General features: G+C 41.3%; 1 protein-coding gene across 9 annotated transcripts in view; it reads left to right on the top strand.

Annotated features, from left to right (window-relative positions):
* PDE8B (phosphodiesterase 8B) overlaps nt 1-13,246 on the top strand; it is a 304,031-nt gene that overhangs the window by 275,820 nt on the left and 14,965 nt on the right. For all 9 annotated transcript variants that reach the window (XM_038532501.1, XM_038532499.1, XM_038532500.1 and 6 more), the window contains 3 exons: nt 99-176; nt 10,026-10,102; nt 11,253-11,417. In XM_038532501.1, the coding sequence (XP_038388429.1) occupies nt 99-176; nt 10,026-10,102; nt 11,253-11,417 (320 nt within the window). The remainder of the gene's footprint in view (nt 1-98; nt 177-10,025; nt 10,103-11,252; nt 11,418-13,246) is intronic.

The following is a 13,246-nucleotide window of genomic DNA, read 5'->3' as shown; positions in this document are numbered from 1 at the left end:
AGGAATCTCATTTTCTTAATAAAGGGAAATGTGTCTAAACTTCACCTGTAAATAAGCTAAAAACTACTCACTTTCTGTTACTAATTTGAAATCCTTAGAGTCTCATTCATTCAGATACAAGAACAGACGGAAAGAGTCCATTGATGTGAAATCGATATCATCTCGAGGCAGTGATGGTAAGAAGTTTTTCAGATTTCCTTGACCTTTTTAAAGTGTAGAAGATGACAGAGAAATATACTCAAGAATTTGTCAGCATATAAATAAAACCCCAAGTAATAGGGTTTTAATGAAACTTGCTTTCTTTCTCTATAAACTGAATATTTTTAGGCCTTTTTATTTTTATTTTTTTACTTTTACAGTATTTGTCCTCTTAGAAATGATATTATGATTATTCCTGGATGGCCTGAAGTGTGTTGAGCCACGTAACCACCAGAGCAGCTCAGTGGTCACTCTAGTTGCAGAGAGGGAACCCAGAGTCCTGGCTTCCCAATTTAAATGCAAACCCAGTTTTCAGTGTACCTGTTACACACCTTTACCCCTAATAAAATGTCATAGAAACACTGTGAGACAGAATTTAGCAGCACAACAGTTCTTCTCTGCAAAGCAGAATTTATCAGAACATTATTTGAGTTCAGTCAGGCATAAGTAATCATTTGGATTTGCAGGGCAATGAGAAAGTCAAGGATGATTCTGAAATTTCATTCCTAGGTACCTGGGAAAATATGAGTAATATTTTCAAAAGTAGGAGTATCCATGTATGGCTAGGGTTAGGGGTTGAGGAGAAAATGATGAATTTTATTTTGGTGGATGTGGCAAGGAAGCTAAAATGTAAGACAGGTATTCAGAGCTAGAGATGTGGCTTTGGGAGTCCTAGAGGTGACAGGTGAAGCTGTAAGCAGAGGGAAATCTCTAAGGCGTGTGTGTGGAGTGGGGGCCTGACGGTGGGCAGGTGGGGGAGAAAAGAGAGTCTAAGTCCAAGACTTGAAGGCACACCTTCAGTGAGCGGGGAGGCAGGAGAAATAGGGCCAGTGCAGAGCACAGGAGAGCTGGTCGTGAAACAGGAACAAGAGGGGAGCAAGAGAAAGGAGATGGCCAGCAGTAGGACACGCCGCAGAGAGCAGCGAGCATAAGAACTGAGAACAGACTAGTGGGATTTCCCTCATTCATTCTAAGGGGCATGAGGAGGGGTGGTTAGTAACTGTGAGAGAAAGGAGAGAACAGGATGGCCACTTCAGAGAATAAATAGGAAGGGCAAGTAAGGGACTTTGCAGTCCTTCGGGCCAAAGTGGGAAAGCCGAGTATGAGGGAAGTGGCTAAACTAGCAAGAACCGAAGACTAGAGATGAGATGAATAATTAAGAGAGGAAGATGGATAAATCACAGGACACGCAAAGGATGGGGGCCAAGAATGTAAAAAAAGAGGGACTGAAATATATACAGATGTACGTAGGACATTTTAGGTGGAGAGGATAATGGATGAGAGAATTCAAACTGAATTAGTTGGGTTTTCAGTGTAGAGTTTGAGACAGGATCGTCATCTCCAGAACATGAAGAAGCGGGGGTACAGAACACAGAAGAGGGCTGCAGTGATGGCTGAGCAGCAGGTGGGTGGGGCTCTCTGGATACCGGCTAGATTAAATTATCACGGTTATAACATGAGGACTTTGTCCCTTCTACCTGCCTCACAGGCAGTAGTAGGAACATCTGATGAGAATAGGGCTTTTATTTATTTTTTAAATATTTTTTAAATATTTTATTTATTTGAGAGAGTGATCATGAAGAGAGAGCGCGAATGCGCACGAGAGAGCAGTAAGCACAAACAGCAGGAGTGGAAGAGGCAAAGGGAGAAGCAGGTTTGTCACTGAGTGGGGAGCCCAGCCCAGGGCTCAATCCCAGGACCCCGACCTGAGCTGAAGGCAGACACAACCAACTGAGTCACCCAGACACCCTGGAAACAAGGCTTTTAGAGTAAAGCTTCTCCCTTCTGAATTTTTACCCTCATGGAAGCATTACCTGTTAAAAACAAAAATGGCAAACAAAATGGCTGAGTAGGACGACCCTTCCCTTACCTCACCCCACAGATACCGCTAGATGGAACCCAGTTAACAACCCAAAGACCAGCAGAAGTCCACAGCTGAGTGTGGAGAGGAGTCCACACAGGGGAGAGTAGGAAGGGAAGAGCCATGTTTGGGAGCTAATCAGACCCGTGGGAGGGAGGGACACACAGCCCTGGAGAGGGGAAAGAAAAGAGCCTCATGCCAGGTACCCCAGGCACCAGGAACCCCCATAACATTTGGCTTTGAAAAACAGAAGAGCAAAATTTCAAGAGTTTCCACAATCAGTGGGCTTAACATTAGTACTTTAAAAATCAGTTTGAGATAGCCAGGAGAGTGAGAGAAACTGAGTGCCTGCCCTTAAAGAGAGAGAACAACAAACAGCCCCTCAGAAATAGAGCATAGAAACAATAGCTTGAATAATGCTTGGGGTATACATGAGGGACGTTGTTTACTAACCTCAGAGAGTGTGTTGTAGGGGCAAGGATGGTCGGAAGACTTCTCCAGAAACAAAAGAGCTGGCAGGCACCAACTTCCTCTCCTCCCTGCAGCTTGGGTACATGGATACCTACTGGAACCAGTGCAGTGCCCATACTCACTACGTAGCTGGCTAACGGTGCATCTCACCCTGGTGTTTACTTGCAAACTCGCCCTCTTCAGCCAGGTCCCAGCTCCAGGTCTCTTCACATAGCAGACCCACACAAACCCTAACATAGGGTCCACCTGGGTCAGAAAGGGACATACCTCTTCCCAGGTCCTGGTGGCACAGCTGGGGGACAGTACCAGGTCTTAGGGCCTAGCTCTGACAGTTGTGGCTGCTGGAGGGGGCCCTCACTTAGAGTCTCCTACTTAATAGGTCTAAGCCCACTAAGCCTGGCTATTTGAAGCACAGATGGTGGACCCAGGTGGCTTGACTTGCCCAAGACCACAGTGAACCTGAGGTGGCTCCGCTTTGTGGGCCCCAGGGTAGTTGGCAAATGAAGGCCATTAGAGGGTTGAGCAAGCCCAGCCTCAGCCCGGGGTTTCAGGTGCTGCCAAAGGAAGCCTGGATCGGGTTAGTTTTACTGTGGATCTCCTATTCTCCTGTGGACCTGCCACCTCACAATAGGCCCTTGGCCAGAGCCCATCCAAAGCCTGCTAGGTGCAAGCAACCCCAACAGAGACTAGCAGCACTCCAAAGTCATTCCTGCTCTGGGAACAGGGGAAGATAACCACACACAACAGTTTGGGTGCAGCCCTAACAGTGGTCTAGGGGCCAGCATCTGGTCTGACTACAAGCCCTGCCTGCCAAGAAGTTTCTCAGAGGACCACACTCAGGACCACACTCAGGGAAGTGCCCTGAAAACAGTGTTCCTGCCTCTCTGGCAAATGCCTGGCCTGACTCAACTCAAGCCCAAGGCAGCCCCAGACTGGCCCACTAGTAACACAGGAACTAAACCCTGCCCACAATAGGCAAAAAGCCATTGCAGTCAGCTGGACCAAAGGAAAAACTGCTCAGTCACAACAGTAGGGTGCATACAACAAAGAGAAGACAGCCCTCAAGTAGCAGGTTCTGATGAACAGAGGACACTGCACTGCAGGGCCTTATAGGACCTCTTCTTCACAAGGCCACTACTTTCAAGAGCAGGAGTTGTAGATGACTTTCCTAGTACATAAGAACAGAGACAAAATGAGGAGAAAGAGGAATATGTCCCAAATGAAAGAATAGGACAAAATCGCAGCAACAGAGCTACACAAAACAGAGAAAAGAAATATGGCTGATAGAGAATTTAAAGTCATGGTCATAAAGATACTCACTGAACTTGACTTGAGAAAAGAATGGAAGACCTCAGTGGGTCCCTTAACAAAAATATAGAAACCATCAAAAAGAACCACAGATGAAGAACTCAATAACTGAAACTAAAAATACACAAGCTGGAATAAATAGTAGGCTAGAGGAAGCAAAGGAATGGATCAGCAATCTGGAGGACAGAGTAATGGAAAGTAATCAAGCTGAACAGGAGAGAGAACAAAATAATTAAAAATGAAAATAGACTTAGGGAACTCAGTGACACCATCAAACCCAATAACATTTACAATATAGAGATCCCAGAAAGAGAAGAGAAAGAGAAAGAAGCAGAAAATTTTCTGAAGAAATAATAGCTGAAAATGTCCTAAATTGGGGGTAAGAAACAGAAATAGAGATCCAGAAGGCACAGAGAGCCCCCAATAAAATGAACTCAAGGAAGTCAACACCAAGATGGATAGTAATTAAAATGATGAAAAGTAGTGAGATAGGGAGAACTTTAAAAGCAGCAGGAGAAAAGGAAACCATTACATACAAGGGAAAGCCCATAAGGCTATCAGCTGATTTTTCAGAAACTTTGCAGACCAGAAGAGAAGGCTTGATCTAGTCAACATGCTGAAAGAAAAAATACCTGGAGCCAAGAATACTCTATACAGCAAGGTTATCATTCACAGTAGGAGAGAGTAAGTTTCCCAAACAAAAGTTAAAGGAATTAATCACCACTGAATCAGCCCTATGAGAAATGTTAAAGGGGATTCTTTTGAGTGGAAAGGAAAGACCATACGAAAGAGTAGGAAATGTAGGAAGCACAAAAAAGCAGGAAACCAGACAAGGGAGTCACAAAATAAAAGGATGTCACCATATACCTAAAACATGGGAGTGGTGAGAGGAGTAAAGAATGGTTTCATATTAAGTGACCATCAACTTAATATAGACTGTTGTTACATGAATAAGATGTTACATATAAACCTAATGGTAACCACAAACCAAAAACCAGTAATGGGGGCACCTATGTGGCTCATTCAGTTAAGCAGCTGACTCATGGTTTCAGCTCAGGTCATGATCTCAGGGTTGTGAGATAAAGCCACCACCACCCCACTTGGGCTCTGCACTCAGTGGGAAGTCTACTTGAGGTTCTCTCTCTCCTTCTGCTCTTCTTCTAACTTGCATTCTCTCTTCCTAAAATAAACTTTAAAAAACCAGCAATATGCAAAAAGTAAAAAGGAATTCTAGTATATCACTAAGGAAGGCCAGCAAACCATAAGAAAAGAGAGCAAGAGAAGAAAGGAGCAGAGAAAAACCACAAAAACAACCATAAGTGGCAATAAGCATATACCTATAAATAATTACTTTGAACTAAACTGGAATGTTTGATTGGAATATCAAAAGACAAAAGGTTATGGAATGGATAAAAAACAAGACTCATCTATATGCTGCCCATGAGACACTCATTTCAGACCTAAAGATACATACAGATGGAAAGTGAAGAGATGGAAATGCATTTATCATGCAAATGGAAGTGAAAGAAAGAGCTGGGTAATGATGCTTATATTAGAAAAAACAGACTGTAACACAAAGACTATAACAAGAGACAAAGATAATATTTCATAAAGGGAACAATCCAACAAGAAGATAGAACAATTGTAAATATTTATGCATCCAACATGGGAGCACCCAAATACATACAGCAGTTAATAACAAACATAAAGGAAGTAATTTATGGTAATACAATAATTGTAGGGGACTTTAACACCCCACTTACATCAATGGACAGATTATCCAAGCAGAAAATCAATAAGGAATCATGGCTTTGAATGACACACTGTACCATATTGATATAACAGATATATTCAGAACATTCCATCCTGAAACAGCAGATTCTTTCCAAGTATAGATGGAGCATTCTCCAGAAAAAGATCACTAATTAGGCCACAAAAAATTTTCAACAAATATAAGAAGATCAAAGTCATAACATACATCTTTTTCAACCACAACACCTGAAAATAGAAATCAACCACATGAAAAAAGCTGAAAGGAACATAAATACATGGAGGTTAAATAACATGCTACTAAACATGAATGTGGGTCCATTGAGAATTCAAAGAAGAAATGAGAACATGCATGAAGACACATGAAAATGGAAACAGAATAGTCTAAAATCTTCAGGGTATAGCAAAAGCAGTTCTAAGATGGAAGTTTATAGCGACTGAGACCTACCTCAAGAACAAAAAAAAAATCAAAAACAACCTAACCACAGTAAAGGAGTGAGAAAAAAAGAACAAATCAAACTCAAAACCAGCAGAAGGAAAGAAGTAATAGAGCAGAAATAAATTAAAACTTAAATAAACGAATGAATGAATGAATGAATGAAAGAAACCAGGAGATAGTTCTTGAAAAGATCAACAAAATTGTTAAGACTCTAGCCAGATTCATTAAAAAAGACTCAAAATCAGAAATAAAAGAGAAGTAATACTACAGAAATACAATTATAAGATAATATTAAAAATTATATGCCAACAAACTGAACAGCCTGGAAGAAATAGATAAATTTCTAGAAACATAGAACCTTACAAAACTGAATCAGGAAGAAATAGAAAATTTGAACAGACCACCTACCAGCAATGAAACTGAATCACGAATCAAAAAGCTCCCAAAAAGCAGAAGTCTAGGACCAGACATCTTAACAGGCAAATTCTACCAAATATTTATTTATTTATTTATTTATTTATTTATTTATTTATTTTCTACCAAACATTTAAAGAAGAGTTAGTACCTATTTTTCTCAAATGATTCCAAAAAAACAGAAGAGGCTGGAAATCTTCAAAATTCATTCTATGAGAGTATTGCTCTGATATCAAAACCAGATACAGATGCTACAAAAAAAGGAGGACTAGAGACCAATAACTCTAATGAATTTAGATGCAAAAATCCCCAAATAAAACATTAGCAAAATGAATCCCGCAATGTTTTTTTTTAAAAAAAAATCATTCATCACAATCAAGTGGGATTTATAACTGGGATGCAATGGGGAGGTTCAATATTTGCAAAACAGTCAACATGATATATCAATAAGAGGAAGGACAAAAACCATATAATCATTTCAATAGATTCAGACAAGGCATCTGACAAAGTACAACCTCTATTGATGATAAAGACCCTCAACAAAGCAGGTTTAGAGGAAACATACATCAACATAATAAAGGCCATTTAAGAAACCCACAGGCAACAGCATACTCAACGCAAAAAACTGAGTTTTTCTTCCAAAATTGGGAATAGGATAAGGATGTCCACTGTGACTTTTATTCAACTTAGTACTGGAAATACTAGACACAGCAGTCAGATAAGAAAAAAGAATAAAAGGCATCCAAGTTCATAAGGAAGAAGTAAAATTTTTGCTATGTGCAAATGCCATATTAAGTGAAAAGAGAAAGAGAAAACTCTAAAACTACCAGAACTCATAAATGAATGCAGTAAGGTCATAGAATTAAAAAATGAATGTACATATATCCTTTGTGTTTCTCTGCACCACTAAAGTAGTAGCAGAAAGAGAAATTAGGAAAACAATCCAATTTACACGGAACACCTGGGTGGTTCAGTGGTTGAGCGTCTGCCTTCACACTCAGGTCATGATCCTGGAGTCCTGGGATTGAGTCCCGCATTCCCCCTCTGCCTATGTCTCTGCCTCTCTCTCTGTCTGTCATGAATAAATAAATAAAATCTTTTTTAAAAATCCAATTTACAATTGCACCAAATTAATAAAACACCTAGAATGAACTTAACTAAGGAGGGAAAAGACCTGTACTCTGAAAAATATAAAACACTGATGAAAGAAATTGAAGATGACACAAATGAATGGAAAGATACTCCATGCTCATGGATTGGGAGAACAAATATTATTTAATATTTTTTTAAATTTTTATTTATTTATGATAGTCACAGAGAGAGAGAGAGAGAGAGGGGCAGAGACACAGGCAGAGGGAGAAGCAGGCTCCATGCACCGGGAGCCTGACGTGGGATTCGATCCCGGATCTCCAGGATCGCGCCCTGGGCCAAAGGCAGGTGCCAAACCGCTGCGCCACCTAGGGATCCCCGAGAACAAATATTATTAAAATAACTATACTACCCCAAGGATTTTACAGATTTAACTCAATCCCTATCTAAATACCAGCAACATTTTTCACAGAAGTAGAATAAATAATCCTAGAATTTGTATGAAGCCACAAAGGACTCCAAATAGCCAAGCAATCTTGAAAAGGAAGAACAAAACTAGAAGTATCACAATCTCAGATTTCAAGATATGCTACAAAGCTATAGTAAACAAAATAGTATGGTACTGGCAAAAAACCAACCAAACAAACAAAACAACAACAACAACAACAAAAACAGATACATTAATCAATGGGACAGAATAGAGAGCCCAGAAACAAATCTATGATTATATGGTTAAATAATCTTTGACAAGGAAGGAAAGAGTATGCAATGGGAAAAAGTCTCTTCAACAAATAGTGGTCAGAAAACCAGACTACTACATTGCAAAAGAATGAAACTGGACCACTTTCGCACACCATGCACACGAACTCGAAATGGGAAAACATTAATGTGAGACCTCAAACCATAAAGGTCCTGGAAGAGAGCACAGGCAGTAATTTCTCTGACATTGGCCATAGCAGCATTTTTCTAGATATGTCTCCTGAGGCAAGGGAAACAAAAGCAAAAATAATCTATTGTGATTACACCAAAATTAAAAGCTTTTGTAAAGTAAAAGAAACAATCAAGAAACTAAAAGCCAACCTACTGAATAGGAAAAGATAATTAAAAATGCACCTCTCAATAAAAGGTTGATATTATACATATGTATGTGTGTGTATATATATATATTTATATTATATACTTACACAACAACAAAAACACAAATAATCTGAATAAAAATGGGCAGAAGACATGAAGATGTTTATCCAGAGAAGACATCAAGTTGGTCAACATACACATGAAAAGATGATCAACATCATTCATCACTAGGGAAATGCAAATCAGAACCACAGTGAGATATCACCTCACACCAGTTAGAATGGCTAAAATTTAAAAATGCAAGAAATAACAAGTGGTAGTGAGGATATGGAGAAAAAGGAACTCTTGTGCACAGTTGTTGGGAATGCAGATTGATGCAGCCACCACGGAAAAAAGTATGGATGTTCCTCGGAGAATTACCATAAGATTCAGTAATTCCATTATTGGGTATTTACCCATAGAATACAAAAACACTGATTCAATGTAGTATTTCTCAGCTATGACAAAGCATGGAGTCTTGCTGTTTGTAACCACGTGGATGGATCTAGAGAGTATAATGCTGTGAAATAAGTCAGTCAGAGAAAGAAGCAAATAAAGACAATGAACTCTTACCTATAGAAAACAAACTGGTGGTTACCAGAGGGGAGGTTGGGGGCGGGGGGATGTGTGAAATAGGTAATGTAGATCTGCTTAGCATACCATACCATGGTGAGCACTGAGTAACGTATGGAGTTGCTGAATCACTATATTGTAAACTTGAAACTAATATATCACTTTTAAAAACTGTACTGGAATTTAAAAATAAATTTTTAAAATAGAATAAATTTAAAATGGAAGTTTCTGTAGATTAGAACTAGAACCACCACTGGATTCTAGGTGTTAAGAACCTAGAGGCTCTGGGAGGTGGACAGTTTGGCCCTAATTACTACTGGAAGTGGACTCTCATCTACGCCTGACCCTGACCATGGACCATGCCTCCTCCCTCACACTGCAGTTATCCAGTTACATGGCCAACAGCTGGGACCTGAAAGTGAGGAACTGCCAAAGTTGGGCTTTAGTGATTTATGGTAAAGTGAGTCCTGGGGTATGTGAGGTTGTTGAGATGGGCCTCAGGATCCCATTAACCTTCTCTGAAATTTCCCTTGTGGAACTGGGACTCATAAAGCCTGCCTGTCATCAAAGTTCTAGGCCAGAACACCCATTCTAGACTTTGGCAAGTAGTTTTTGATGATCTCTCAGCCTCTTAGAATTAAAAGATGAGCAATCCTTTGCTCTGTGGAGGGCACTGGAGAAGCATTCCTATGAGGATCAGGTCCCCAGTCCATGAAGGGCTCCTTCGGTGCACTGAGCCGAGCTGAGCTACCAGAACCAGATAAAACTTTCTTTACTTCTCTTCAGCACCAAGCCTACAGAATCGTCGCTATCCATCCATGGCAAGGATCCATTCCATGACCATCGAGGCTCCCATCACAAAGGTGAGTGGCAGCTGCTGCCTCCACTCTGCAGTCAGGGCTACCCAGCACTAGGCTAATTTCTGGAGATAAAGTGATGAATGGATTACTACTGATACCTAGAGTTTACAGTCTGTAGAGGAAACATATTAAATAAATACATAATAAATCTTTAGTTACAAATTGCAATAACTGTTAGCAAGGAGAACAATAGGGTTCTAAGAGAAAATGAAATTATGGCCCTATTTCTGTTGGGTGAGGTGACCAGAGAGAGTTCTCTGCCGAGGAAATAATGTTTGGAGTGAGAACTGAAGCATGTAAGGATGTTTGAAGAGGGGGAAGAGAAGGGAATAGAAATGTCAAGAATGGAAGAGAAGAGGCCAGTTAGGGGCTTTCCCAGATTTCCAGTCCAAGAAGTGGTCTTGGTTGGACTAGAGGTACAGCAGCGGACATAGAAACGAAGAGCTGAAGAAATATTTAGGGGTAGAATCAATTGAACTTGGTGATGAACAACACTAGGGGGGTGGACGGATAACTGGGGAAAGCTCGTTGTCAGCTGCTGCCTCCCAGGTTTTGGGTTTCAGCACAGGTGAATAAAAGTGTTGTTTTACTCCAGTGTAGAAACCAAAGAAGGAGCTCTTGTTTTTCATTTTTTTCTTCGATTTCTTTACTTACTTGCATTGGGGAGAAGGGGGTAGTATCATGAATGTCGTTTTGGACATGTAAGTAAGATATTTCAAGAAATAGGTCAAGTAGGCAAATACACAAACTTGAAGGTCAAAAAGGAGTTGAGACAGAGATGTAAATTTGAGAGTCTATGGCATATGGATCATATGAAGCCAAAAGCATGGAAATAGCTTATCTCTGGAAGGACTGGAGTGAGAGAAGGACCTGCACCAATCTCCCAGGAGCTCCAATCTGTAGCAGAGAGCTAGAAAAGGGTGAGCAAGGAGCTGGAGAAGATATAGAGCCCGAGGCAGGAACACCCTTGGGGGCAGGGGAGGATGAAAGGCACACCACAGAAAGAACGGACAGGTTCCATGGAAACTTGACCATTTTTAACAATAAAATGTGTTACCATCTGATTTCTTATGGATTCCAAGCATATGTATAACTTTGGGGAATTAGAATTCTAATATCCTCCAATTTATTCTTTCTCTCTTTATTTCCTTAGGTTATAAATATAATCAATGCAGCCCAAGAAAACAGCCCTGTTACAGTAGCAGAAGCCTTGGACAGAGTTTTAGAAATTTTACGGACCACAGAACTGTATTCCCCTCAGCTGGGTACCAAAGATGAAGATCCCCATACCAGTGATCTGGTTGGAGGCCTGATGACTGTGAGTGATGAGGAAAACCCAGAAATGCAGGGGACGGACATGAAGTGCCTTCCAGAATACAGAGAATATGTAACATAGAAACTGATGGCCATAGTTGCAGAAACACGTGTCACGTGGGCTAACGTCAGCATAATCAGAAGCACCTGCATCAAAATTAATGTGTGGTATAATCCAAGTAATTCTTGAATTTATCCTTCCATGGAGCTAACAGACCACTGCAATGGGAGACAGTCCTTCAGAATCCTCATTACAGTAAAGAGTAATAGGCAGTTGCTCAAGGGCTAAGATGGCGGTGGAACCCTTGTTGACCTCTTCCCCGTGACCCGGGCCAGTATCCGGTTGAGGGTTATGGCTAGATCTCCTCGGACTATAGGCTCTTTATATCATGAAAGGTTTTGCACTTAGGCTGCAGCACTGGTTCCCAACATCTTAGCTAGAGAATCCTTTCTGTAAACCACAGCGCATTTAGAAGTTGCCTTTGGAATGTGCTAGATGCAGAGCAGAGTTGCCCTGGCTCCTCTGTTCTAGTGTTGTGCTGTGATCCATTGGGCATAATCATCATCTATCAGCAAGTGAAGAAAACAGAAGATTCACATTATTCATGTGTAGTCCTTACCAGAGGCTGAAACTGGAGGAGTTCCTCAGGGGGAAGCTAAACTCCAGGAGTCATCTCTGTGTTTACTTCAAAGGTTTCTGTCCCGCCCTGTCACCAAATGCTGGCTTTCTAGTCCATTATTCTTGCTCCTGTTGAAGGTCTTTAATGAGCCTGTAATTTGGGTGACCTCTTGCTCCTCTCCTGTCCCCAGGCTGGCCTCGGCTGGCCCGTCCCGGGGCAGAGTAGCCTTGAGCTATAGAGAAGCCTGGCAAGGGTCATTCAGGAGGGCGCCACAGCACAGCCTCTTTAGGAGCATCTGGTCTTGGAACCAAGTTGTGTGCCCTCCTTCCCCCTGTTGCTGTACCATCTTGTGGTCCCTCTGCAGGTTCTGCTGTGAGGATCCAGTGTAGGATACCACCTACTTTTATTTGGCTTTAGGGAACAGGAAAAAGGCAAAACCGAAACAGGAATACCTTGTGGTACCTACCTTATAGGCAGGACACTTGTAGCCACTGTTACTCACCTACTCATCGCGTTTTAAAAATTAAGCTCTTGCCCTAAAGATCCAAGATGTGACTTCAGGGGAGCCCTTCATTAATTCTTTTTTAAAGATTTATTTATTTATTTATCTTAGAGAGTGAGCACACAAGTGGGGTGAGGGGAGCAGAGGGAGAGAGACAAACGCAAGCAGACGCCCTGTGAGTTCTATGTGCGGCTCCATCTCACGACCTTGAGATATGACCTGAGCTGAAATTAAGAGCTGGATGCTTAGCCGACTGAGCCACCCAGGCACCCTTCTCATTAATACTTTAAACCTTGGCATACGCTTTCTAGAGAGAGAAATGAGCAATTATCAATGACTTTTAAGCAAAGATCTAAATAATTAGGTACTCAAGGGTAGAAAGCAGAGGGAAGGAAACAGAGATGCATGAACATCTGGGGCCTGGTTCAAGAGTCTAGTAAATGGAGACCATAAGAATTCTTTCCACTCCCTTATGCTGCCCTCCCTCCAAATATCCCAAATCCATAAACTTTTTTTTAAAGATTTTATTTATTTATTCATGAAAGACACACACACACACAGAGGCAGAGACACAGGCCAAGGGAGAAGCAGACTCCATGCAGGGAGCCCGATGTGGGACCTGATCCCGGGACCCTGGGATCATGCCCTGGGCCGAAAACAGGTGCTCAACCGCTGAGCCACCCAGGAATCCCCTCCAGAAACTTTTCTTAT

This window comes from Canis lupus, chromosome 3, assembly GCF_011100685.1.
Source record: "Canis lupus familiaris isolate Mischka breed German Shepherd chromosome 3, alternate assembly UU_Cfam_GSD_1.0, whole genome shotgun sequence".
NCBI classification, from domain to species: Eukaryota; Metazoa; Chordata; class Mammalia; order Carnivora; family Canidae; genus Canis; species Canis lupus.
This window is presented reverse-complemented; position numbering and strand designations above follow the sequence as displayed.